Source organism: Lactuca saligna, chromosome 4 (genome assembly GCF_052625555.1).
Source record: "Lactuca saligna cultivar CGN05327 chromosome 4, ASM5262555v1, whole genome shotgun sequence".
In the NCBI taxonomy this organism is placed as follows: Eukaryota; Viridiplantae; Streptophyta; class Magnoliopsida; order Asterales; family Asteraceae; genus Lactuca; species Lactuca saligna.
The window spans coordinates 100,961,751-100,989,660 of record NC_136420.1 but is presented as its reverse complement, the minus strand read 5'-3'; the positions used below and the strand labels follow the sequence as shown (position 1 = coordinate 100,989,660).

The 27,910-nt window shown below is 37.4% G+C and overlaps 1 protein-coding gene across 1 annotated transcript; it reads right to left on the bottom strand.

The window, feature by feature from the left end:
• Nucleotides 1-17,049: 17,049 nt before the first annotated feature.
• LOC145039980 (protein MOR1-like) lies at nt 17,050-24,741 on the bottom strand. Its single transcript, XM_078987974.1, has 12 exons — nt 24,571-24,741; nt 23,717-23,812; nt 19,530-19,673; nt 19,384-19,447; nt 19,158-19,305; nt 19,055-19,073; nt 18,550-18,708; nt 18,314-18,472; nt 18,093-18,189; nt 17,527-17,681; nt 17,326-17,433; nt 17,050-17,151 (listed from the first exon to the last, which is right to left on the bottom strand). Exons 1-12 carry the CDS (start codon nt 24,739-24,741, stop codon nt 17,050-17,052), a joined length of 1,422 nt encoding a protein of 473 aa, XP_078844100.1.
• Between the last annotated feature and the right edge of the window lie 3,169 nt (nt 24,742-27,910).

Here is a 27,910-nt window from a genome sequence, read left to right as displayed (position 1 = left end):
TTCGGACGGTAGATTGAGTTTGTAAGCTACAGGGCCGATTCTCGTGAGAATCTCAAAAGGCTAAATGTATCTTGGTTTGAGCATCCCACACTTTCCAAAGCGTATCAAGCCCTTCCAGGGTGAGACCTTCAGTAGAACTCGGTCGCCCACCTGGAATTCCAATGGTTTCCTTCGCTTGTCAGTGTAGCTTTTCTGTCAGTCTCTAGAGGCTTTCAATCATTCACAAATTTGAACGATATTCTCTGTCGATTCCCGAATGATCTCCGGACCCGTGAGAGTGCTTTCGGGAACTCGTCCCTTAGCTAACTGGGTATCACCCACGTCAGCCCAGCACAGAGGGGATCTGCACTTTTGGCCATAGAGGGCCTCGAATGGAGCTGCCTTTATGCTCGTGTGATAACTGTTGTTGTAGGAAAATTCGACAAGGGGTAAATGGGTATCCCAAGCTTTCCCAAAATCAATCACACAGGCGCACAACATATCTTCTAAGGTTTGGATAGTTCTCTCACTTTTCCCGTCGGTCTGTGGATGGTAGGCCGTACTCATGTCCAGCCTAGTTCCTAGGGAACTTTGTAATGACTGCCAGAACCTCGAAGTGAATCTACTATCTTTGTCTGAGATAATAGATAAGGGAACACCGTGCAGTCTTACAATCTCCCTAATGTAAGTTCTTGTAAGTTTCTCCATCTTGTCTGTTTCTTCGATTGGCAAGAAGTGTGCAGACTTGGTCAGTCTATCGACGATGACCCATATGGAATCAATTCCACCCGTCGTCTTGGGAAACTTGGTTATGAAGTCCATAGTGATCCGCTCCCACTTCCATTCTGGTATCTCCGGTTGCTGTAGAAGACCGGAGGGTTTCTGGTATTCGACCTTGACCTTTGCGCAAGTAAGGCATTTACTCACGAAGGTAGTAATATATGCTTTCATGTTAGGCCACCAGTATAACTTTTTAAGATCCAGATACATCTTATCTGAACCCAGGTGGATGGAATAACGTGTGTTGTGAGCTTCCGTCATGACCAAGTCTCTGAAGTTACCGTGTTTCGGTGTCCAGATCCGATCCATGAGTTATAAGGCTCCGCCACCCTTGACTTCCAAGTTCTTATCCATTCCTCTCAGGGATTCACCTGCCACATTTTCAGGTTTCAAAGCATCGATTTGAGCCTCCTTAATTTGCGTGGACAAGTGTGAATGGATAGTTAGAGTCAAAGATTTGACTCTACGACCAGTATATTCTTTCCGACTTAGGGCGTCGGCTACTACATTGGCTTTACCCGGATGATAACGAATATCGCACTCGTAATCACTGAGTAGCTCGACCCACCGTTGTTGTCTCATGTTGAGCTCCTTCTGGTCGAAAATGTGTTGTAGAATCTTGTGGTCTCTAAAGATCGTGCTTTTTGTACCATACAGGTAGTGTCTCCAGATCTTCAGAGCAAACACTACTGCTCCTCGCTCAAGATCATGGGTGGTGTAGTTAACCTCATGTGTCTTCAGCTGTCTCGAGGCATAGGCTATGACTTTACCTCGCTGCATCAGAACACATCCGAGTCCTTGGTTTGATGCGTCGCAAAAGACAACGAAGTCTTCTATCCTTTCAGGGAGGGATAGTATTGGTGTTGTGCACAAGGCTCGCTTGAGCGTTTGGAACGCTCTTTCCTGTTTCTCTTCCCAGTCAAAGGCCATGCCTTTCTGGGTTAGGGTTATAAGAGGTTTCGCTATGCTGGAGATGTTCTAAATGAACTTGCGATAGTAGCCAGCGAGACCTAGAAATTGACGAATTTCTGTAGGTGTCTTCGGTGCTGACCAGTTCTCAATGGCCTTGATTTTGGAAGGTTCCACGTGTATTCCTTCTTCGCTAACAACATGGCCCAAAAATTTGACTCGTCGGATCCAAAATTCGCAATTGGAGAACTTCTCATAGAGCTTCTCCGCTCGCAATGTTTCTATGACTCTACAGAGATGTTGACTATGTTCCTCCTTACTTCGAGAGTAGATGAGTATGTCATCAATGAAGACGATGATGAACTGGTCCAAGTAAGGATGACACACCCTATTCATCAGATCCATGAATACTACGGGCGCATTAGTTAATCCGAACGGCATCACTACAAACTCATAGTGTCCATAACGAGTTCGGAAGGCTGTCGTGGGAACATCCTCCTCTAACACTCGTAGCTGGTGATATCCGGATCGTAGATCTATCTTTGAGAAGTAGTTGGCTCCTTGAAGTTGATCAAATAAATCGTCAATGCGGGGCAAAGGATAACGATTTTTAATGGTAAGCTTGTTGTGTTCTCTATTGTCGATGCAAATGCGAAACGATCCATCTTTCTTCTTGACGAACAAGACCGGTGCTCCCCATGGTGAGAAGCTTGGCCTAATAAATACCTTCTTGAGAAGTTTGTTAAGTTGACTAGAATGTTCCTGCATCTCGGCCGGTGCCAGACGATATGGAGATTTGGCTACGGGAGTAGCTCCTGGCACTAAGTCGATTCTGAACTCGACTTGGGGTTGTGGTGGTAATCCGGGAAGTTCTTCTGGGAAAATGTTGGGAAAGTCACGTACTTCGGGGATTTTCTGAATCTCTTTCAACTCTTGACTCGTATCGACTACGTCTGCGAGGAATGCATGATATTCCTTTCGGAAGCACTTCTGGGCTTCAATGCACGAAATGATGCGAAGACTTGTACTAGGTTTGTCGCTGTAGATAACTAATGTTTTGTTGTTAGGAAGGTTAAGACGACCTGCTTTTTCAAGGCACATGATGTCGGTGAGAAGAAGACTCAACCAATCCATGCCGATGATGACGTCGAAACATTTAATTGGGAAACTAATGTTTCGTTGCTGCACAAGCGTGTGGGAAACTAAATGAAGGATGAAAACTATAACCTCAATACATATATAAGAACATACGTGTGTAAGTATAGTTTTATTCAATAATGTAAAAATGGTTTTGTAAGAGATCTAAGAGTTTTGAACAATAATAAAGAGTGACTTGATGTCATTTTAAATAAACATTTCAAAAGTAATACATTTGATAACAAAGTATTTTTAAGATAGAAAACCATTTCATGCATCACATTTTTTAGTATGTGAAATCTAATGGATGGAAACACAGTTATAAAATACATATGAGTGATTTAATAACATGATGTTTTCTACTTGTATTCCCCCCCCCCCCCCCATTAAAGCATTTAAAATCATTTAAAACATTGATTTAGGGGTATGAACTAACCTGTAGATGGTGGTTTGGATGAACTGAATGATGTAGGATTGCTAGGTGACAAGTGAAGACTTGTTCACACTCAATGATCCTAGTTAACATATAATCACACATATATGTATCCAATTACACTTTAAACCACTAATTGATAAAGTTAAGACATCCTAAGGCATGTAAAACACCTTATATAAGTGCTATAAGCCATAAGGATTGCATCTAAGTGCTAAAGGTCCTTGCCATTGTGTTTGGGGCTTAAGGGTAAACTCCCTTGGAGTTTACAGTTTCCATGACTTCGACCTAATGAGTTTACGGTCATAATCTCAAGAGTTGGTTTGAGGTTTTGCAAGTCCTTTGAAGCATTTCTACTTGGTGGTTTGGCATTTGGAAGAGATTAGGGCATCATTACACTCCTTTGAGGAGTTTACGGCCTCATGGTCATTTCTCTTTGGGTTTACTACCTTAAACTCATAAGTTTGGTATTTGGGGGTTTTTCCAGTCCTTAGCTTAATCATGGCAATAGTCTAGGTTAGATTTAGAGATAAGGAATAACCATTGAACTTTTATGGGACTTTTATGCACTTTTTGGGGTGTTTACGGTTTTGGGAGATCCCCAAACCGTAAACACATAAAAATGGAAGTATTTGGTGCTTTGTGTGTGATAAACTCATTAAGGATGAAGCTAGACAAGTCCCTAAGGCATGGTGAAGCATCTAGGCACCTTAAGGCACCACTTTGCACCATAAATGGTGTTTACGGTTTTGGGAGCCTTCCAAAACCGTGAACACCTTGATCTTGATGTTCTTGGGACTTTTCTTTGATGTTAATATGTACTACAAGCTTAAGAAGACTCAAGGATGGAAGTACTTACTATAAGGAAGCTTGGATTTAGATAAAAGTCCAAGAATACTTAGTGTGTGTTCTTGGTGTTCTTGGTGTTTTTGGAAATCTAATCAAAAACACAAAAGTGAATTTATGAATAGATGCACAAACACTATATTAAGTGTTTAATCAACTTGAAATGGATAGAACACTTACAAGTTTGAAGATCTTGAATTGTTTCTAGTTTGCTACTTAAGAGGTTTTCTTGAGTTTACTCTTTTGGGAGTTTACTCTTTTGGATAAATGGGGAGTAAACTCATATTGACTAGACTTAAGGAGTAAACTCATGGATAAGCTTGGGTTTCAGATTTTGGTATGATTTTTCGACTCAAACAAAATAGTTTGGCCAAGAGTTTCTAAGACGCGAGTTGTTTGCGGTTTTTAAAATTTAAAACCCGAGACGACACTTTCTTTCACCCGTTCGTTTAAAAATATTATATAAATAATCAAACGAACTTTATATTTCTTAAAATATAAAATAATGATATTAATTTATGATACGAATTGGTTGACCTTTAGGGTTTGACCGAATGAAAATTTCGGGTTGTCATAGTTTTGGTATTGATTCTTAGAGATAGGGTTTTCTAACCCCCTTTAGAGGATGGATAAGTGGAGCAATTGGTCCCTTCTCGAGTCTATGGTTTGGATCTGGACCCAAAGAGGTCCAGAGACCTTAACCCTTGGAGCTTTATGAGTTATTTTGGGAGCCATGAGCTTAGGTTGTCATTTTTGGGGCGAAATCACCAAGTTAGACCATTTAGATGATATGTGAGTGTCAAGGTCTGAACTTTACATGATTATCATGCTTGGAAAGGCCAGATCTATGAATTAAAGGAACAGATATGACCTCAGGACGTCTTTGGAGTGTGTGCATGGCATGAAGTCGCCGAGTCCGAAGATCAGACTCGGCGAGTGGAATGAGGGTTTCCCGTAAATCACTCAGTGAGTAGACTTGTTGAGTCGGGGAAATAACTCGGTGAGTCACGGAGAGTTAAGGTACTGGAGTTCAGGGAGGAACTCGCCGAGTTGAGTCGGGGTGGCCCCACGATTCATGCCAAGAGTGACTCGTCGAGTAAGGGGAAGGACTCGATGTGCCAAGAGGGACTAAGAGAGTCAGTGGACACATGTAAACTCACCGAGTCGCCCAAGTACACTCGACGAGTCAGGTCAAAGTTTGACCTTTGACTTTTGTTGACTTTTAGGGTTTGGTCAACAGTGAGGCCTTTAAGCCAAGAGAGGGGTAAAATGGTCTTTTACCCTTCTGAGGGTGTTAAGAAAGGTTTGAGTATAGTTATATTTATGAGAGTATTTACTTTATGTGATTAGGCGGAGGCTAGATCACATTTCTACCGAGCCAGAGACTTACGGAGACACCTGAGGTGAGTTATCTCACTATACGTTACCTAGAGTGGTATTATGTGTTGACCAGAGGGTCTTATGTGTTACATATGAGATTATGTGTTATGTGATATATGTATGTTGTATGATGTTATAGACCGGACTGGAGGGTCGAACAAGCTATGACCGGACCAGAGGGTCCAACGAGCTACGGGACTGGAGGGTCACGCTGAGACACATCGACCGGAGGGTCGTATTATAGCCTCGAGTGGCGTATGTGTTGTATGCGGTATTTTAGGGAACTCACTAAGCATTTCTGCTTACAGTTGTTGTGTTATGTGTTTCAGGGACTAGCGAGGACCATGGGAAGGCGCCGGCATGACTCGTACATACTAGAGAGAGAGTTTGATTTTATGATCTTGGGATATGTTATGTTTCAAAAACTAAAATTGGAAATATTTGATAATGTTTTTATATGAACTTGGTGGATGAAAAAATGAAATTTTTTTTTTGAAATTTACATTGTTACACTCAACAGATGGCTAATTGTTAGAATTTGAGTTTTCCTACCTAACACATGTCAACCAAATGGGTATCGTCATTTTCTCTCTCTCTCTCTCTCTCTCTCTCTCTCTCTCTCTATTTGAAAAGCATAATCCATCATTTTAAAAGTAACCAATAAGAAAATGAACCTATTTCACTGTAGTTGGGTGCAAGGAACAATTTACAAAAAAAACAACTAAATATAGTGCCTTCGGCGATGTGGTAGAATATGGAAAGATTGAAATGTGGAATCGATTGGGAATCTTACCTCAGATGTCTAAGTACGCAAGTAAATGCAAACAGAACCTAAAACCATTGGAGAAAATCTTTCCCTCATAGTATCAAATTATCGAATGAAAATTATAGTGTAATCGAACTAGGTCTCGTCTGAAATTAGAAACTGAGAAATTTGATGGGTTTTTTAAATTGAATCAGAAAAACCAACAAACAACCATATAGAGAAGATTTTATGTGGTAGCAGTGACATATGATGGAGACGATAGGTTTTTAGATAGAAACACTGAGTGAGATTGTGAAGAAGAATCAACTAGACTAGGTCGTTCGTTCGGATAAAACCGAATTGTCCAATTGTATTTTTTTGGTTCGGATATTTGAATTTTTTGATTGGTTTTCACCACAACCAAATAACTATTTTGGATTTCAGATTGGTTTTGGTTTATAAAATAAGAACCGAATAAACCCAAAACATCGAATACCACTTTATTATTTATTTATTTTTAATATATTTATAATTATTTATTAGTTTTGTTGTTCATTTTTTCATATAGGTTCAAGAAGTTTTATCTAATAAAAAACGTTCATATGCATTTTCATTCAAAAAAAAATTTATATTTATAAATTATAATATACATTCTTAGCAGTTGTTTAGAAATTTTAAATCAAAACTAAATAATTTGTTTTTGCTTATTCTATAAAATTGGGTAATATAATACTTATATGTCTTTTTAAAATGTTCTTGTTTTTTAAAACCAAATTATAAAAACCGATCCAACCGAATTGCAGTTAGATCGGATTGGATCATATTTGAATTTAGTTTGGACTATTTGGTTCCATGTTTTGAAAACCGAAATCAATTTGGATTTACTTGGTTAGATTGGATCAAACCGATCTATCCAAACGAACACCCCTAGTAGCAAGACATGGCGGAATGGTAACATACTAGGGATATTACTAATTGAAACATTGAGAGGCGGTGGAGAACAATGATTGGAGGGAAAGGACAACCAACCAATTTTAAGTCGAGACGATAAACATTAACTGTCTAAGCCAGTTACTGTTCCAAAGCCACTCTCTTTGAATATATATATATATATATATATATATATATATATATATATATATATATATATATATATATATATATATATACATCAAGTGGAAGTGAACAAGGGTCTAAGGACCAAATTCAAAAAAATAAGGTCAAGTTTTAATTAAACTAGATATTTTTGTTCCCAAACTATTGTTTATTTAGTTATGAGTCTTTATATACATATATATATATATATATATATATATATATATATATATACACACACACACACTCACACACAAGAAGATGTTTCTGCATGGTGGATCAACTCAGTGGTTAAAAGCCATATTTTTCAAAGATAAAGCATGGTTCAAGAAATTAATAGCAATTAAGATGAATATGTGCTAATATTGGAGATGTGTTAAGTGCCCTAATGTGTGAAACTAGAAATGTTTATTTCAAATTAAATCAATAAAATTATTTGATGTTCTGTATGTACAAATAATTCGAAAGAATCTTGTACATGATAGTTTACTTGAACAATTTAGGATTTTCTTAGGGAACCAGACAACACTTGTGAAGAATTAGAACAAATCTAACGCCACTTGACAAGATCTGATGATCATTGTTAGGAAGTAATGCGGAAAAGAAGCAAAACCAAAGACAAGCAATTCACAATATGTACGTGGTTGGGTCAAAGTGGCCTACGTCTATGGGCATGAGGGGATTACTCTTTATTTATAAGATCTCAAAAGGAGGTTACATGTACAACTCAATAAATATTCGACTTACTCACTAAGGATTCAAGACTCTATAAATGACTTAGCGGGCATCTATATTTATAGTGAAGGGATCAGAAGTAAAACCCTAATGTGCCAAGCCCATTCATCTTTAGGCCCACAATAGGTGTTAACCAATTACATTCTACCATGTAATAGCTTCTTGATCATTCACCCTTGATATAGATTTCATGGGTATCAACAACACTCATGATGGATCATCATGATCCATAGTGGCCCATCATGATGCAAGAGTGCCACATCAAGATCACCATCCCTCATCAACCGCCATGGTGGCACATCAAGCAATAATCCATGAGCATCATCAACCTTTGATCATCCTTGAACGATCTTGAGCATCAAAGAGGACATCAAAACTTAAGTAGCTCATCATAGATATCATGGTTCATCAACGAACCAAATGGTGCATCGTTACATCAAGATGGAGTATCATGCATGTAGATGGCACATCTTGATCAAGGAATGGTGCATCATCCCGAAAGACGGTGCAACTCCATTCTAGGTGGCCCACCTCCTTCCCAAATGGCACAATTGCTTCCAAAGGTGGCACACCTTGCTTCTTACCGGCATACCATCCTTCTTAATGGTGCAACTTGACTACATAATGCCATATCCAAGCATAATATGGCCCATATTGATCATAGATGGTGCATCCATGCACCAGAATGCTCCACTCCATTTCTAGGTGCTCTATACCCCCTTTTAGAAGATCAGTTTCTTTGTCACTTGATCTGTTCCTTTGCCAAACAATTTGTTCCCTTCTCAAAAGATTATTTCGTTTATCACATGCTCCATGAACACCAAGTAATCCATTGATTTCCAAGCGATCCATTAAAATCAAATGCTCTACACGAATGCTCCAAATAATCCATTGGTATACCACTATATGTTGAGATTTATGTGCTTGTATGCTATGTTATTATGTGGTATGGGTGAAATAGACCCGTAACCGGTTGAAATACACCGGAGGGTAGGTCGGGCACCCAAATATGCCTGACAGTATGTTTATGTTATGTATTATGTGGTAGTGATATGGGTGAAATAGACCCCGTAACCAGTTAAAATACACCGGAAGGTAGGCCAGGCACCCAGATATGCCTAACAGGGTAGGTCGAGCCCCCAGATATGTCTAACATGGTAGGTCATGCACCCAGATATGCCTATCAATATGTGATTATGTGGTATGATAGGGGAACTTACGAAGTTTCGTGCTTACGGATTTTAATTTTGGTTTCAGGTACTTCTTCTTCGAAAGGAAAGGAGTCGGTATGATTGCAGGGCACCACACTATGATTTTCCGCATATGAGACCTTTGCGTGTTGTACTATAATATTACTATTTTATGACATTTTTTGGTTACTTTACCTACTGGTTTCATTATGATATAGGTTGATACTATTGATATTTTCAAACTACTGGTTTTGTATAATTACTTAATTAAAAATGAAAATTTTGTCTTAAATTTTGGGTTGTTACAGTACATGCTCAATGTAACATCCGGATTCCCAGGTATAATATTTTATTCTTTTATTTTTGGAAGTTGTGAGGAGACTCGGCGAGTTGGTGTATAAACTTGCCGAGTATGGTCGCAGATTCGTATTCGGGTTCACAGCTGGACTCGGCGAGTTCATGAGTGGACTCGGCGAGTCCACGCTGTTTAATGAAACCCTAATTTCCGGGGTTTGGGACCTATTTAAAGGCCCTTAAGGCCGTCATTTGCGGCTACCAAACCCCAGAGTGAAACCCTAAGTGATATAGAGCGCTTCTGAGGTAGGAGAGGCCATTCTTGATCTTTTTGTGGGTGTTTTTGCATGAAGCAGGTGACCAAGGCAAGAGGAGGCTGAAGGAGGTGCGATTGTGGTGACTCCAGAGTTCATAGAGTCCATATTGAGGTATTCATTCAGACCTTCTTCATTTTTGGTATTGATTCTTAGAGATAGGGTTTTCTAACCCCCTTTAGAGGATGGATAAGTGGAGCAATTGGTCCCTTCTCGATCCTATGTTTTGGATCTGGACCCAAAGAGGTCCAAAGACCTTAACCCTTGGAGCTTTATGAGTTACTTTGGGATCCATGAGCTTAGGATGTCATTTTTGGGGATAAATCACCAAGTTAGACCATTTAGAAGATATGTGAGTGTCAAGGTCTGAACTTTACGTGATTATCATGCTTGGAAAGGCCAGATCTATGAATTAAAGGAACAGATCTGACCTCAGGAGGTCTTTGGAGTTTGTGCATGGCATGAACTCGCCGAGTCCGAAGATCAGACTCAGCGAGTAGGATGAGGGTTTCCCGTAAATCAATCAATGAGTAGACTTGCCGAGTTGGGGAAATAACTCGGTGAGTCAGGGAGAGTTAGGGGACTGGAGTTGAAGGCGGAACTCGCCGAGTTGTTCTTGAGACTCAGTGAGTTGAGTAGGGGTGGCCCCACGATTCATACCAGGTGTGACTCGTTGAGTAAGGGGGAGGAATCGACGTGCCAAGAGGGACTAAGAGAGTCAGTGTACATGCGTAGACTCGCCGATTCGCCCAAGTACACTCGACGAGTCGGGTCAAAGTTTGACCATTGACTTTTGTTGACTTTTAGGGTTTGGCCAACAGTAAAGGCCTTTAAGCCAAGAGAGGGTTAAATGGTCTTTTACCCTTCTGAGGGTGTTAAGAAAGGTTTGAGTATAGTTATATTTATGAGAGTATTTACTTTATGTGATTAGGCGGAGGCTAGATCACATTTCTACCGAGCCAGAGACTTACCGAGACACCTGGGGTGAGTCTTCTCACTATACGTTACCTAGAGTGGTATTATGTGTTCACCAGAGGGTCTTATGTTTTACGTATGAGATTATGTGCTATGTGATATATGTATGTTGTATGATGTTATAAACCGGACTCGATGGTCCAACGAGCTATGACCGGACCAGAGGGTCCAACGAGATACGGGACTGGAGGGTCCCGCTGAGACACATCGACCGGAGGGTCGTATTATAGCCTCGAGTGGCGTATGTGTTGTATGCGATATTTTGGGGAACTCACTAAGCATTTATGCTTACAGTTGTTGTGTTATGTGTTTCAGGTACTAGCGAGGACCGTGGGAAGACGTCGGCGTGACTCGTACACACTAGAGAGAGTTTGATTTTATGATCTTGGGATATGTTATGTTTCAAAACTAAAATTGGAAATATTTGAGAATGTTTTTATATGAACTTGGTGGATGAAAAATGAAAAAGTTGTTTTGAAATTTACATTGTTACACTCAACAGATGGCTAATTGTTAGAATTTGAGTTTTCTTACCCAACACATGTCCACCAAATGGGTATCATTATTTTCTCTCTCTCTATTTGAAAAGCATAATCCATGAGTTTAAAAGTAACCAATAAGAAAATGAACCAATTTCACTGTAGTTGGGTGCAAGGAACAATTTCCAAAAAAAAAAAGCAACTAAATATAGTGGCTTCGGCGATGTGGTAGAATATGGAAAGATTGAAATGTGGAGTCTATTGGGAATCTTACCTCAGATGTCTAAGTACGCAAGTAAATGCAAACAGAACCTAAAACCATTGGAGAAAATCTTTCCCTCATAGTATCAAATTATCGAATGAAAATTAGAGTGTAATCGAATTAGGTCTCATCTGAAATTTGAAACTGAGAAATTTGATGGTTTTTTTAAATTGAATCAGAAAAACCAAAAAACAACCATATATAGAAGATTTTATGTGGTAGCAGTGACAGATGATGGAGACGATAGGTTTTTAGATAGAAACAGTGAGTCAGATTGTGAAGAAGAATCAAGTAGACTAGATCGTTCGTTCGGATGAAACCGAATTGTCCAATTGGATTGTTTGGTTCGGATATTTGAATTTTTTGATTGGTTTTCACCACAACCAAATTACTATTTTGGATTTCGGATTGGTTTTGGTTTATAAAATAAGAACCCAATAAACCCAAAACATCGAATACCACTTTATTATTTATTTATTTTTAATATATTTATAATTATTTATTAATTTTTTTGTTCATTTTTTCATATAGGTTCAAGAAGTTTTATCTAATAAAAAACGTTAATATGCATTTTCTTTCAAAAATTTTTATCTACAAAATATTAAATTATAATATACATTCTTAGCAGTTGTTTAGAAATTTTAAAGCATAACTAAATGCTTTGTTTTTACTTATTCTATAAAATTTGGTAATATAATAATTATATGTCTTTTTAAAATGTTCTTGTTTTTTAAAACCAAATTATAAAAACCAATCCAACTGAATTGCAATTAGATCGGATTCGATCAGATTTGAATTTAGTTTGGACTATTTGGATCCATGTTTTAAAAACCGAAATCAATTTGGATTTACTTGATTAGATTGGATCAAACCGATCCATCCAAACGAACACCCATAGTAGCAACACATGGCGCAATGGTAACATAGTTGGGATATTACTAATTTAAACATTGAGAGGCGGTGGAGAACAATGATTGGAGGGAAAGGACAACCAACCAATTTTAAGTCGAGACGATAAACTTTAACTGTCTAAGCCAGTTACTGTTCCTAAGCCACTCTCTCTTTTAATATATATATATATATATATATATATATATATATATATATATATATATATATATATATATATATATATATCAAGTGGAAGTGAATAAGGGTCTAAGCACCAAGCTCAAAAAAATAAGGTTAAGTTTTAATTAAACTAGATCCTTTTGTTCCCAAACTATGTTTTATTTAGTTATGAGTCTTAATATATATATATATATATATATATATATATATATATATATATATATATATATATATATATATATATAAGAAGATGTTTCTGCTTGGTGGATCAACTGAGTGGTTAAAAACCATATTTTTCAAAGCTAAAACATGGTTCAAGAAATTAATAGCGATTAAGATGAATATGTGCTAATATTGGAGATGTGTTAAGTGCACTAACGTGTGAAACTAGAAATGTTTATTTCAAATTAAATCAATTAAATTATTTGATGTTTTGTATGTACAAATAATTCGAAAGAATCTTGTACATGATAGTGTACTTGAACAATTTAGGATTTTTTTAGGGAACGAGACAACACTTGTCAAGAATTAGAACAGATCTAACGGCACTTGACAAGATCTGATGATCATTATTAGGAAGTAATGCGGAAAAGAAGCAAAACCAAAGACTAACAATTCACAGTGTATACGTGGTTTGGTCAAAGTGGCCTATGTCTATGGGCATGAGGGGATTACTCTTTATTTATAAGCTCTCAAAAAGAGGTTACATGTACAACTCAATAAAGATTCGACTTACTCACTAAGGATTCAAGACTCTATAAATGACTTAGCGGGCATCTATATTTATAGTGAAGGGATCAGACCTAAAACCCTAATGTGCCAAGCCCATTCATCTATAGGCCCACGATAGGTGTCAACCAATTACATTCTACCATGTAATAGCTTCTGGATCATTCACCCTTGATATACATTTCATGGGTATCAACAACACTCATAATGGATCATCATGATCCATAGTGGCTCATCATGATGCAAGAGTGCCACATCTAGATCACCATCCCTCATCAACCATCATGGTAGCACATCAAGCAATAATCCATGAGCATCATCAACCTTTGATCATCCTTGAACGATCTTGAGCATCAAATAGGAAATCACAACTTAAGTAGCCCATCATGGATATCATGGCTCATCAAGGTACCAAATGGTGCATCCTTACATCAAGATGGAGTATCATGCATGTAGATGTCACATCTTGATCAAGGAATGGTGCATCATCCCGAAAGATGGTGCATCTCCCTTCTAGGTGGCACACCTCCTTCCCAAATGGCACAATTGCTTCCCAAGGTGGCACACCTTGCTTCTTACCGACATACCATCCTTCTTAATGGTGCAACATGAATACAAAATGGCATATCCAAGCATAATATGGCCCATCTTGATCATAGATGGTGCATCCATGCACCAGAATGCTCCACTCCACTTCCAGGTGCTCTATACCCCCTTTTAGAAGATCAGTTTCTTTGTCACTTGATCTGTTCCTTTGTCAAACAATTTATTCCCTTCTCAGAAGATTAGTTCCTTTATCACATGCTCCATGAACTCCAAGTAATCTATTGAGTTCCAAGAGATCCATTAAACTCAAATGCTCTACGCGAATGCTCCAAATGATCAAGTCACATTTAAAAATATCCACATTGACTTAGTCTCTTCAGAACTCCACATTAAACAAGAACTTGCCCACCTTTTCTACCATCCATCCCCGAAGGGACCTAACTCATGTGAACATCAACTAAGTCCAGGAAAAGCTTGAATTTATCTTTTGACAATGACCTTGTAAACATTTTATCCAGATTCTCCTTGTTACCAAAATTTTGAATGCAAAACTTATCACAAAACATGATAGATTTCTTCACCTTCAAAGCAAGACTCTGAACCAGACCAATCGCCAATGATCTTCTTATCTCTAGTTCACCTTCATGGTCTGAGTCTATCGATCCAAACAAGTTTTTATGTTGTGCATTAGTACCTTGCACTAGGCAAACATAAAGTGTTTCATTCAAGTGTCACAAGATTCACTCCAACACTTCCTAATGAGGTTTCCCCCGATTGCCTCAAACCGCCAAAGAAATACCAACAAGTTTGGGCTAATCACAATAAATCGACCGCAAGACTTTCTCAGTGTATTAAAATATGTATAATCATCCTGATCTTATATCCCTCTAAATCTCCATCCCTTATATCTTCTTTAAAGCTCTTAAATCGTTCATCACAAACTCATTCACCAAAAGCTTTTTCATGTTGTCTTTCCTGGCATCAGCATCACCAAACACTTCTTCCTTGGTAGAAAGGTGTTTCAAAATATAGTAAAACATAGTGCAGGGAAACTTGCTCCAAAATAGGAAGGTCCTTAACATGTAGATTTAGAGGCTGGAAAGGAGGCATACTAACTATCCATCCTAGATGGTGAAATACTACCAAGATCCTGGAATGTTATACATCTTAAGACCTATTTTGTCTAAATCCAAGATCTTGGTCTAAGATATTTAGGTACGTTTTCCTTCCCAATTTTAAATGTCAATTATACATTATTATTCCATATATTAACTTAATCATCAAAAGGGTGCAGCCAAGCTAACACCCGCCCTTCACCCAAGATCTTTGTTTTGCGGATACTAAAGATCTTGACCAAGATTTTACGGGCTGATCACCCCCTACGATCCAAGATATCCGAGATACCTTCTAAGGTTTAAAGATTGGCGTCTTTATATAAGATTAGGTTCAAACATCTCTCTTGGATGCACATAGTCCAATGATGTGGAAATTAAGTTACACTTTAGTAACTATAACCTCCATATTACTAACCATTTGTTAGAACTTAAGAAAAATTCAATGGAATGAGATACATGTGTCATACATCCAAGAACTTATACCCACACATTTAACATTGACATGTTAAAATTAAGCCAAAGGGATATCCCAAGGATGTAGAAAATCCCAAGGGAACAATCCTCAAATGAGGTTATCCCAAGATTTGCAGCATTTATATGTTAATAATTGGCTAGAACATGGTCATGCTCACTAGTCAGAGATATTTGAATCTAAGATAAAAATCAAAGATTTAAAACATCAATGACATCCTAATATATCAAAACGAAGTATCATCCATCCAAGATATTACTCCAAGATTTCATCCTAAGATATCAACCTCAAGGAAAGGTACACCATTGAATTCTAAGATTGCTTTATACATATTAGCTCCCTTAAACCTATCGCTACTAGAAAAACAGCCTTTTACGATGCTCATTGCGCGTCATAAAAGGCCTAGACGACGCACAAATGCTCGTCAAGGAAGGCCCTATCATAAAGAGAGACGACGCGCTTTTGCGACGCTCATTTACGACGCGCGTTTACGACACGCAATGTGTATCAAGGAAGGCCCTGTCATAAAGGAAGACGGCACGCATTCACGTGTCATAACCTTACGATGCGCGTATTAATGACACACAATGCGTATCAAGAAAGTCCCTGTCAAGAAAGGCCATGTCATAATTGAAGACGACACACATTTTTGCGTATCATAAGTTTAAATGTTTAAAAAAATATTATTTTTAGATTTGCTTATTTTCAAATTAAATTTGTATTTAATGTTTCATAATAGAAAATAAAATATCATATACAAAAAATAGAATTCGTTGCATAAATTTAATGTCATACAAATAATCGTTCCATGGAAAGATAAAACAAATCAATAGAAGTTGTAACAAAAATTTACAAACGAATTATATACAAAAAATACAATCTATTGCCCCTTTGCTTATTCAAGATCAACCTGCAAGTTGCTAACTAATCTGTACAAATTCACCATTGTTTCTAATCATTTGCTTAAATACTTTACAAACATAATTCATCCATAGTACCTGAACTATAGTTGCAGCCTTGTTTCTTCTTCTTCTGAACTTATCTCTTGCAACCATTGCTCTAAGCCTAGTCTGAATAGATACAACAGCTCCTTGTCAATTATGTGAAAAATACAACCGGAGAGTGACCTACCTTCATAATAGCAACAACTAACAAAGCAGGAATGAAAGAGAAGGCAATACTCACAACAATAGCTGCAGTGAATGCATCTAGGTCCTACAAGATCATACAAATTACTATTTAAATACACATTACATGTAAAGGTGTCAATATTCTAATTGCATGTATTTAATATATAAAGACTCCAACAATAAATAGATATGTTATGTTACCTTAACATATAAAGACTCCAATTCAAAAAGGACTATATGCCCCAGGATTTGCATTTTCATGATTATCAAAAAGAGAATTGGTTTATAGAGGAAAGGGATGCATGATTAACAGTAGCACATAAAGGTCTAGGAGCATAGATATGTCAACCTATCATGTGTCAACAACCATTAAACCACCTTAACAACCAACAAAACATTTGGATTTAACAAAAAATAAAATGACCAGATCAAATCAAACCTGTGGGTATAATTGTGTTATACGGTATAGTTCGTATAGACCGATACTGCATGTTTGATTGTCTCCAATTTTCTTGAATATCGCAGAAAGTTCTTGCTACCATGCCATGCCAACACAAGAATACAAATATGAATTTATTTAAATCTTTCCTACACAATTGTATTTTCATTTTACTTATCTTAAACAATTCTACTGTCAGTTTTATTCCTACTTCTACTTTCCCAAACATAGTATTGTACCGAAAAAATCTTATTAGGGGATGGAACTGACCTTCAATTGGGCATCTGCAGAATGCATGGCAGGCATTAGATAATTGGCCATGGAATCACCCCAACGAGTTTGACCAACAGGGGTCAACATTCGGGTAGCAGCCAATGTCTAACAATGTTCATATAACAATTACAATTAATACATAATAAATAAGATGCTGATAATGCATAATATTAAAGAGATAATAGAATAGATGCATACCTGAAGATTATGATTGATGTAGGCAAGGATTATGGGTTGGAGTTCCATGTCAATTGGGACCATGGAAAGATGACCTTTTATTGCTGTCCCACGAAGCTTTACAAGCTCATGAAGAACCGTTTTCACCATCCGCAAAGGCTTGTCATCCGCTCCTGCTCTATAATATTAATATTAACAACAAACCCCAATTAAATCATTCTACTTTAGTAATTAATATATCAACATGCTCATGTACTCTCTCTCTCTCTCTCTCTCTCTCTACTAATAAGGGCAACGTACTTATATCTTTTACACCATAGTAAAAACAAAATTACATTCCTATTGTGTGTAAAAGAATGTACTTACAGGTTGCTTGTTATTATGGGTTTAGTTACAAGTTGGTTGTGATTATGGATAACAAAATGTAAGTGCATCATTATAGTAGGTAGTCGTAGAAGATAAACTACATTATTGTGTATATTATTGTGTACAAGGAATAAAGTATGTATGCTTGATATTTTTAGGCTCAACAATTTTCCTTTGAGATATCATAGCATAGAGACAGAGTAGATATAGTAAATACAAACCTCCTCTGATTTCTTCCATCCCGAGGTCTTGGAGATACACATGAATGCTTTGGAGGATACGATCAAGGTCCACCTCATATGTCATATTTTGAAGAACCTGCATGCATCAATGTGAAGAGTAACTAAAGATGGCAAGCTGAGGCGGTGTGTTGTTTCTTATGGACTTAATCCGAAAAGCAGTAAACTATTGAAAGCAAGTAAGAAAAAGATGACCGACAGACCTTTGTAAGTTTGATCAAGCATTTGACAACCAACTCAGAGAACTTTGAATTTCTTGTAGCAAAAGATTCATTGGATGGTGGAGCTGGCCATCTAGAAGTGTCTAATGGTTTTAGGAGACTTATTAGCACCATAAATGATGATGTCCTCTCTGAATTATCCTGCATTTACACAACAAATTACTACAAATGAAAATATAAGTAGTAATTATACAAGTTTTACAACCCAAATATCTCACCACTATCTTTAGCATTAAAACATTTAAGGCATTCAGAAGTTGACTGCCATCATCCATCCTTGGAACCCTTTTGTCTAAAAGCCAAAGCAAAAGCTTTGTGATAAGATTGTCCAGTGTTCTCACGTTCACAACATGAGCAAGTTGTTTGTTTTGAAATGTCTGCAAAAAAAAGGACTTAAACACACTCTACTTAAACTGTTATCTATAAAGCCTATTGTTGTAAAAGAAAGAATCAGATAAAATACTTGCATCAGTGTGTTGAGAACATATTTACAAGATCAAGAAGATGCGCCCATCAAGCTGAAGTCAAAAGTCTTTGCCACCTTTACCCTGGTTGTAAGTAACATTCACTTCACCTTGGTTGTAAGTAACATTCACATATAATTAATTCATAATTCATAATATCTTTCAACAACAATTTATAGATATTTTTTTTTGTTAAACCTGATGGCCCACAAAAGTTTTTACTGGTCGATTATCTCCAACTTTACAGACATAAATTTACATCAGTAGGAGCTGCAGGCCTGCAGTTTTTTTTAAGTTTAAATTAAATATAAAAAAAACAAAAATTATAAAATAAATAGAAAGAAACAATACCAGTGTGAAACTCAAGATGTTGTTTCCATTCTCCAGTCTTAATGTCCCATACAATTGTTGTTTTGTCTACACTGCCACTTAAAAGATAGACTCCTTTCTTGTTCCATTTTAAAGAGAATATTGGCCCATTATGTTTTGTTAATGTACTCATCAGCTCTCCTAAAATAATAAATAAACCTAACTTAATTTTATTTTAAAAAACCCATATTGAAAATGCAAAAAAGTAGCTTAATATGCCATCTTTACTCCATATTCTGGTTTGCCCATCATAAGAACCTGTTGCAAGTAGAGTTCCATCACCCTACATTACAAATTTCATTTATAAGTATGAGATGCAACAGTAAAAAGTAAAAAGTTGAAAAAAAATATTTAAAAAGACTCACATTCCAGTCAAGTGTTGTTACATCTTTGCGCTTATCATTTGTATAGTGTTTCAAAACAGCAACATCTAAGGGGCCTTTTTGTAAATTTGAGCTACAAGGTCCATCACTAATTGTCCAAATTTGAGCAACATCTAAGGGGCCTTTCTGTAATTACAACATCTAAAGTAGTAGGAACCTGCTTAATTGTCTTCAAAACTCCCATTCATAAAACACAATTTGAAATGGTTACCATGGTTTTAGAATGTTTAATCATGTGGGTTTAAAAATGATTATTATGAACTTTGAGGTAGGATTTTATTTTGTTATCTGGAACATAAAATGTGGGTTTCGTTTTACAAGGTTAAAATGGTAAATTTTCAATCATGTTTAATATTTAATTTAAGTTAAACCTAGACCACTTTTCTAAATTTTGTTAGACATCGACCATTTATGTAATTTTATATTGTTAACAGGGACCTTTCAAAGTATATTATTATATTTAATATATAAATATAAGGACTTTTGCTTCTAGCTATGTTACGTGAATATAGTTGTCACACACAACTAGAATTAAAATACTAAAAAAATCTGAAATGCATTAAGGGTTGAAAAATGACATCAGGTCCCTTTTGATAATATATATTATTATTTTTGAAATAGCATAAATGGCATATGGAACTCCCAAAAATGAGACAAATAAAGAAATGCAGGAAAATGGCTTTTGGCAAAGTCAAAGTCTTAATTTGTATTTTATGAGTTACTAAAAATTGTTCAACCCACTTTGACCCAAACCCCACCCTACTGACCTGCCCATTTATCTTTGAACATGAACTCAATTTGCATTTTTTTTCAGGGAAAATAAAAATATCATGGAGACTGCCCGCTATGCTAATGTTAACACCCACCTTGGAATCGATCAGTTGTTCATGGCATTAATATTTGGCCAATATATTAATACCTGGAATCAAGGAATTCAATATAATAACCTGTCTCCAGCATTTGGCCAATGTAGAGGAATGAATACTGGGGGGTGCCTCCTAAATAAGGATGCCACTGCTTGTTTTGAAAAGTGGCATCGCACTACACGCCTCTTCTAGTTTGTACGATAGAGATTTTTTAATAGCTACAACACATGCATCATTAAAAATTAAAAATAATTATTATCTTATAAGTTTTTTTTCTTTTTCATTTTAAATAAAAGAAATTTGGTTACCTAAAGGGAATGGAATTCACCATGAAAAAGAAAGAACAAATTATCCTTTTCCACTTATAAATTTTAATGAGGGAATTTTGGTTTTCAATGAAAACGGAAGAATGGAATTGAATTCTTTCCACCCATCCTAGGAAGGGTGAAATCCAACAAATATGGAATTCAATTCCATCCACTTGGCAGCCAAATATGCATAGTCAAGTGGCTAAATCAATAAACTTATGAAAGTGTGTTGTGCTTTTCTTTATTTTACATAGATACTAAAATCGGTAACTAGAGAAAATAGTTTTTTTAGATGGACAAAAGGGTATAATGGTTTGCTTACTAAAAAATATCTAAAACACTTGGGAAAAGGGTAAAAATATAATTTCTTTTACCTAAGATGTATTTTTAGTTGAAAAAGCCATCCAGCTCCACGAGGACTATAACCACATGTAATCTTTGTAGGGTTTCTACAACCACATGTAAACCAAGAAAATTTATAAGTAACAGAGAGAGATATTAAGAATAAATATGAATTATATTTTATTAAGTAATAGAGAGAAGCTATTCTCCCTCTTTTAATTTTAATACTTTTTGTAAATTGTAATCATATTTAACAAGTTAATCATTTATGACATTTAAGAAAAAAGACCAACAAAGCTGCTGCCAGGTAAAAGGTAGTAAAAAAATAAAAAAAAATTCAAGACCATTGTAGAAATATAAACAGATAGCACAATAACAAGATAACATGAAATCTTCAATTGCATATCTTTATAGTGTTTGTATCTTTGGTGTTACCTAGGGTCCTCTTACAAGTTTATATGCATGTATGTGCCAGCAGCAAGTTATATGCTGATATTCAAGATCAAGGATCCTCTTCTCTATCTTATCTACAAAACTGAACAACACCATTATCTACCTTTAGTTGAAACAACATTAGAAAGAGCTAAAAACTGATATTTATCCAAAATTTTCATTGAACTCTTATGCCCTGTAAAAAAACTATTGTTATAGAAAGAAATCATGTAGATGTTTAGTTTTTCAATTCCTTTATGGTTTTGCATTTTTACAAACACCTGGTACACACTATGCAGTTCTACATTTCCCACAAAAAAAATCAAAAACTCATGTAGCTAGAAACAAAACATCTTTTAGACTGCCATAAATAAACACTCAATCCCTGTATTATATTTATATATGATCTCACCCATACTCCCACACAATCTTAGGCACGCTATGGTATGGCTTAGTGTATTTGGAAAATGATGTTGTTTAAGTGGCTGCTCAGCTATGATGCTCTAGTTCTGAACCCTTGATGACTGTATTTCTATCCCTTTTAGTTGTTTACTAAATATCGGATTGGATCTCTCATAGATCTCCTGCTATCTCAAAATTTATGAGAATGCCGAGAGCCCCATATTAAAATAAGAAAATGATAAAGTAAGAGAAAGAAACCTAGGGCACATACATGAAGAAGAAGAAGAGAATAATATTCGAATCTGATGCCTCTTCCATTTTTGTTTCCTAATTTTCAATGCCTCCAATCTGACCATGAACCTCCGACTTCTAATCCCAAATCAATCTTCGATTTTTGATCTTCAACCTCCAATTTCATCCTTATAGTTTCGGAACCCCAAAACTGACCTTTCTACCTCATATTTATGATGAAAGGTGAGTCTCAAATCTAAAATAACAATGAAAAGTTTCCGATTCAAAATGGATTATTGTAAAAGGGAGGTGAAGTGGGGAACCCCCGAACTGACCTTTCTACCTCATATTATGTGTATACATTGATTGTGGAGGAGGAACGACCACCTGTACTTTACACGACGCTTGAATCGTACCTATATATGGCTTCATTAGTTCATAGATGGCGATAGGGAGAAGTTGCAAAACCCTAATCTCCTTGTAATTATGACACAGACACAATGTAACGAGCACTAATCGTAATCTTCTAAGCATGAGGATCCATAAATGGTTTGCTCTTAAACAAATGCTTGTAAACTTGAGCAGTCTTTGCAGTCTCGATGAGGTGAGGTGAGGTGGGCTCGAGGTTGCTAGCAGGAAGAGGTTACGCACTTCAAACTCTTAAAGATTATGAGGTTCGAAGTTGGTGGTGGCGGCGACTTAGGGCTTGCACACACACACACACACACACAGAGAAAGAGAGAGAGAGAGAGAGAGAGAGAGAGAGAGAGAGAGAGAGAGAGAGAAAGAAAGAGAGAGAGAGAGAGAGAGAGAGAGAGAGAGAGAGAGAGAAAGGAAGACAAACTGCTTAAAGGATTATTAGGGATTTTTGGTAGAGGATTTTAGAAGAAGAAGAAGGAGATGCATCAACGGGCTGTTTAATTTTTTGGTATTTTATTCCCCCCACCACCCTAAGAAAATGCGCCTTCGTAAAGAAAAATATAAAGCGACAGTTTTAGACGACACGCTTTTTTATGATAGGTGTCCTCCGTGTTTTTAATTTTTTTGTTAGACGTTATTTTTAGGGCACGCACAAATGCATGCCCTCTATCCTTCAAATTTTGCAAAACTGACATTATTTTTTAGGGCACGCACAAGTGCGCGTCCTCTATCAGCGAGTGTCATTGTTTACGCGTCATTAAAGGGTTGTTTTCTAGTAGTGTATCATAAACTCATAATCCTAAATCTTCTTTTTTTAAATATGTCATATGTTTAATCTTACACTCATTACTCAAATTTTTCCATATCGCGTCAAAATTATTCTTATTCCTGAAAATATTTTTTATCAAAACATATTTTCTCAAAAATGTATTTAAAAAAAGGGTATGAAATCAAAAAATTATTTTAAACTACTCTAAACATTCAAACATGAGTCATTGCACCTCATGTTTCTAACTTGGTCCCATTATTTAAGACAGATGTAAGTTCAGTTAAGAAAATAAAAAAGGTTGAGAATATGGGAATCATTCTCAACCAATCATTATTTTTGCCTCAAAATGCTCTGTCATACTGGCATGACTGGGGATTAATAATATTCATATATGAATACAAATGTAAGTGTATTCATATACGAATCCACCACCTCCCCTCTACCACCAACCACCACCTCCACCTCCTCCACCACCACCAACTCCGCCACCAACCACTACCATTATATTAATATATGAATAATCACTTCATTTTTACTTATTCGTATATATGAATATATGTATTCATATTTGAATACACTTATTCATATGTGAATATACATATCCATATATGTATTCATATATGAATATGATATGTTTCCATGGTCCAGTACGGTGGAGCGCCTAAGAGGAAATTTCGAAATGAGTAGCCTAGATTCATTCCCCCATTTTTCAACCTTTCTTTCTCAATTGAACCCTCCTCTCTGTGTGTGTGTGTGTGTGTAACACCCCGTTTATTTCTGAAGTTGCAAGTTGTAACACCCCGTTTATTTAAATAAATAAATAAATTAATGAACGAATAGTAGCCCTAAAATAATAATTATATATCAATGGATGGTCTCAAAGAGCTCATTGTCATGGTTTTAGAAGTTAGGGGTTAAAAGTGTAAGTTTCGGATTGACTTTGTAAGTATTTATGAAGGTAGGGACTAAATTATAACTTTTAGGACTTCATTTGAAGAAATTCTTGAGGCTAAGGGGTTGTTTGGTAAACTATGGACTTAGTATGAAAAGATTTTTTAGGGCAGGGTCTGTTAGGTAAATATTGTACGTAGGTTGTAATGGATTTTTAATGCAGGGGTTTAAAGGGTAAATATGGGAGTTATTTTGAAAGGATATTGGTGGAGATGGACCATTTTTTCCATTATGGCAATGACTTTAGTAGGGTATCGGGTATATAGACTTAAGGAACCCTAACCCTAAAGGAGAGGATCAGCCGTCATCTCCCCTTTATGCCTCCCACCACCAAGCCGCCATCTTCGACGGATAGAGTTGTTGTCGTTGTCATGTTGTTGCTGCGCCGCTTCTCTGTGTCTCCTTATTTTTCTTCCGCCATGTTCCGCCAACAAAGTTGTGAACCGCAAAGACCAGTGACCTGCTACTCCCATGGATCGGTTGGACTACCGTGCCCTCCTTCGTCTTCTTCTGCTACTGCAGTGTCGTCGTAGCAGCCATTACGAGCGGTTGTTGCGGCTGATGTTCTTCTCTAACTGTCGTGTGCTACCACGAGTGTGGCTGCGGTCGGGTGTGCGTTGGTGTTGGGCTCGCGACGAACATGTTTGTGTGGTCGTGTGTTGCTAGGCCAAGACTCAAGAAACTCGCCACTACCGTGAGGTGGTGGCTGTCATCACAAATCCCACCACCTGCCGTCGTTCCTTCCTCTTTACGACGTCGCTGCCATCGTAAAGCAGTTGCTGCCACCACCGTGAGTCGCCAGGTGGGTGGGTGGACTCTTGAAGAAATCGAAATCGTGTGTGGGTGTGGGTGTGTTTTCCATTGTTTTTGTGTGTTTTATCTAGCCGGAAAAGCAAGAATAGCCACCGCCACCACTTACCACCATCGGCCACCATAAGGATGGTTGTATGTGTGTATTTAGCATTAGTGTGTGTGTTTATTTTGGAGTTTGGCATTGTAAATTGTAACAAAAAATGGAATAATGGAAAGAAAGTCAACCCCCCCCCCCCATCTTGCATGTTGTACCTTTGACTCTAGCATTATAGTATATGGTTGTCATCATTTTGTAAGCATCTTGTCATATGACGACATTGGCTCGTCTTTCCTTCAACATACCCAAGTTCGTGTGTAAATTTGCATTGTGTGCGATTTCTTGAGGAGCTCTGGTTTGGGTACTCCATACCATTGTTTCTATGGGAATGACTGCTTCTATTCCATACACCAAGTTGAATGGTGTTTCCTTGGTTGGTGTTTGCACTGTCGTTCGATAGGCCTATAGTACACTTTGTAACTCATCAACCCAATTTCCTTTTTCTCGCCCTAATCGTTTCTTTATTCCTTTAACCAGACTTTTATTGATGACTCGCACTTGGCCATTCGCTTAGGGGTGTGCTACGGAACTAAAATTATGTTTGATTCCTTTTTCCAAATACCATTTTTAAAGGGGTTTTCTACAAACTGTTTCCCATTATCACTGCTAATCGTGTGCAGTAGACCAAAATGAAAAACTATCTACTTCCATACGAACCTTGCCATATTTTATCTAGAGATTACTACTAGTGCTTCTGCCTCGAGCCACTTAGTGAAGTAATCTATAACTAGTATTAAGAACTTTACTCTTCCTGGTGCTTCGGGAAAAGGTCCTTCAATGTCAACTCCCTATTGAAAGAAGGGCCATGGGATAGTAACACATGTCATGGCCATTGGTGGGAGTGTCGAAATGTTTGAGTGTATATGACAGTCGTGGCATTTTTAGATGAAAGAATTTGTATCGGTGGTTATTGATAACTAGAAGTTTCTTATTCGAAGTATCTTCTGAGTAATTACTCTTGATCCTGAGTGTGCTCCACATATACATGCATGTATCTCTGCTATAACAAGTTCAACTTCTCTATTTGTAATACACTTCAAACATGGGGTAGAATACCCTTTTTGATATAACCAATCTTAATACATGGTATATCGTGTTGCATTGATCCGAACCTTTCAAGCTTCCCGATTGTAACGACCATAAGATTCAGGCCAATTTAAACTTTTCAAAAACAACCCAATTTCATAAAGTTATTACAAAAAGGTTTTCAATACATTTATTATCAGAGTCTTCCCAGAACCATATCAGAAAACATAAACATGAGGAGTAGTACGATCACGCCTTTGTCTTGCCACGGTCTCCTGAAATACCTGAAACATTTAACCACAACTGTAAGCCCGAAAGCTTAGTGAGATACCCCCAAAATACCAACCACATATACCATACACATAACATGCCATATCATAACAAAACATATCCATCGAGTCTAGCCATATCCATCGAGTCTGCAGTGTTGTTGGTCCGCCCGCACCGAGCCTTCAACCCACCTGGTCCACTCTTTGAGTCTACAGTATGACTGGTCTGCCCGTACCGGGCCTTCAGTTGGCCTGGTCCACTCTGCGAGCCTTGGCACTTTTGGTCCGCCCTCATGGGGCCTACAGCCTATTCGGACTGCTCGTTGGGCCTTCGGGATATCCGGTCCGCCCTGGGTATGTTGGCCTACAGCACAAAGCAGGACCCGCCTCAACCTAACCCCAGCCAACCAACCATGTGCACATAAACATATAACCACATAACAATTAATCATCATACAACCGATCTAGCAGATCACATACATAGCATACTCTAAACAGGATACCGACCTAATCGGTCACTAACATATACCATCCTAACTACCAGGATAGAAACATAGCAAAGAAATAACACAACAACAATACCCGGATTACAATCCGATAAAGGGCCGGCCTTGGTGCCTTAGACCCTGTCGATATAGTGAGGATAACTCACCTCCCAACTATCGAAACTCTGAACTGAAAAGTAGACTCCTGAATCACCGAATCAACAAAAATCCCGAACTAGCTAACATAGCAGAAATAACCATTAGATCAGTCACATTATCCTTCCAAGAGTAAATTAACCAATTACCCTTAACTCAATCTGGTCCAATACTAAGACCCATAATCAATATGAAAGGCCCAACACTAAGTAAGCTCTCAAGCCCACTAATGGCCCATTAATGGCCCAATTTTCTATATTGGGCCCAATTCTTTAATGGGCCTCATCCTAATCCCACAATATATTCCTTGGTCCATATAAAATGATTTATGATGGCCCAATAATGCCCAAATACCCAAACATGCCCCAAACCACGGCCCAAAAACCATGATCCATACAAACAGATTACGCGGGGCGTACCTCAACGTACGCTTAGCGTACCAGCTCTATGACCAGTACGTTGGGCGTACCTGAACGTACACTCAGCGTAGTGCTCTGTTAAGTCATTTCCTCATAAAGTGCTTACTACTCCACTCCAAGGGCTACAAACTCAGATCCAGGTCTTATTTCACGACTTAAACCATAAAATCACTGACTTGGTGACTTAATATGGCTCAAACCAACTCAAACTTCCAAAATGATCTTCAACATCCAAGAAGAGGACTAGATCTCATGCATGGGCTTAATAGAACCCCAAAGGTTGGAACTTTACTGCTTATGGGACTCATATGACTCTAAGGGAGGCAACCCTGGTCTTAGAAACGAGCTTAAACCGCCAAGACCCAAACTTGGGACCA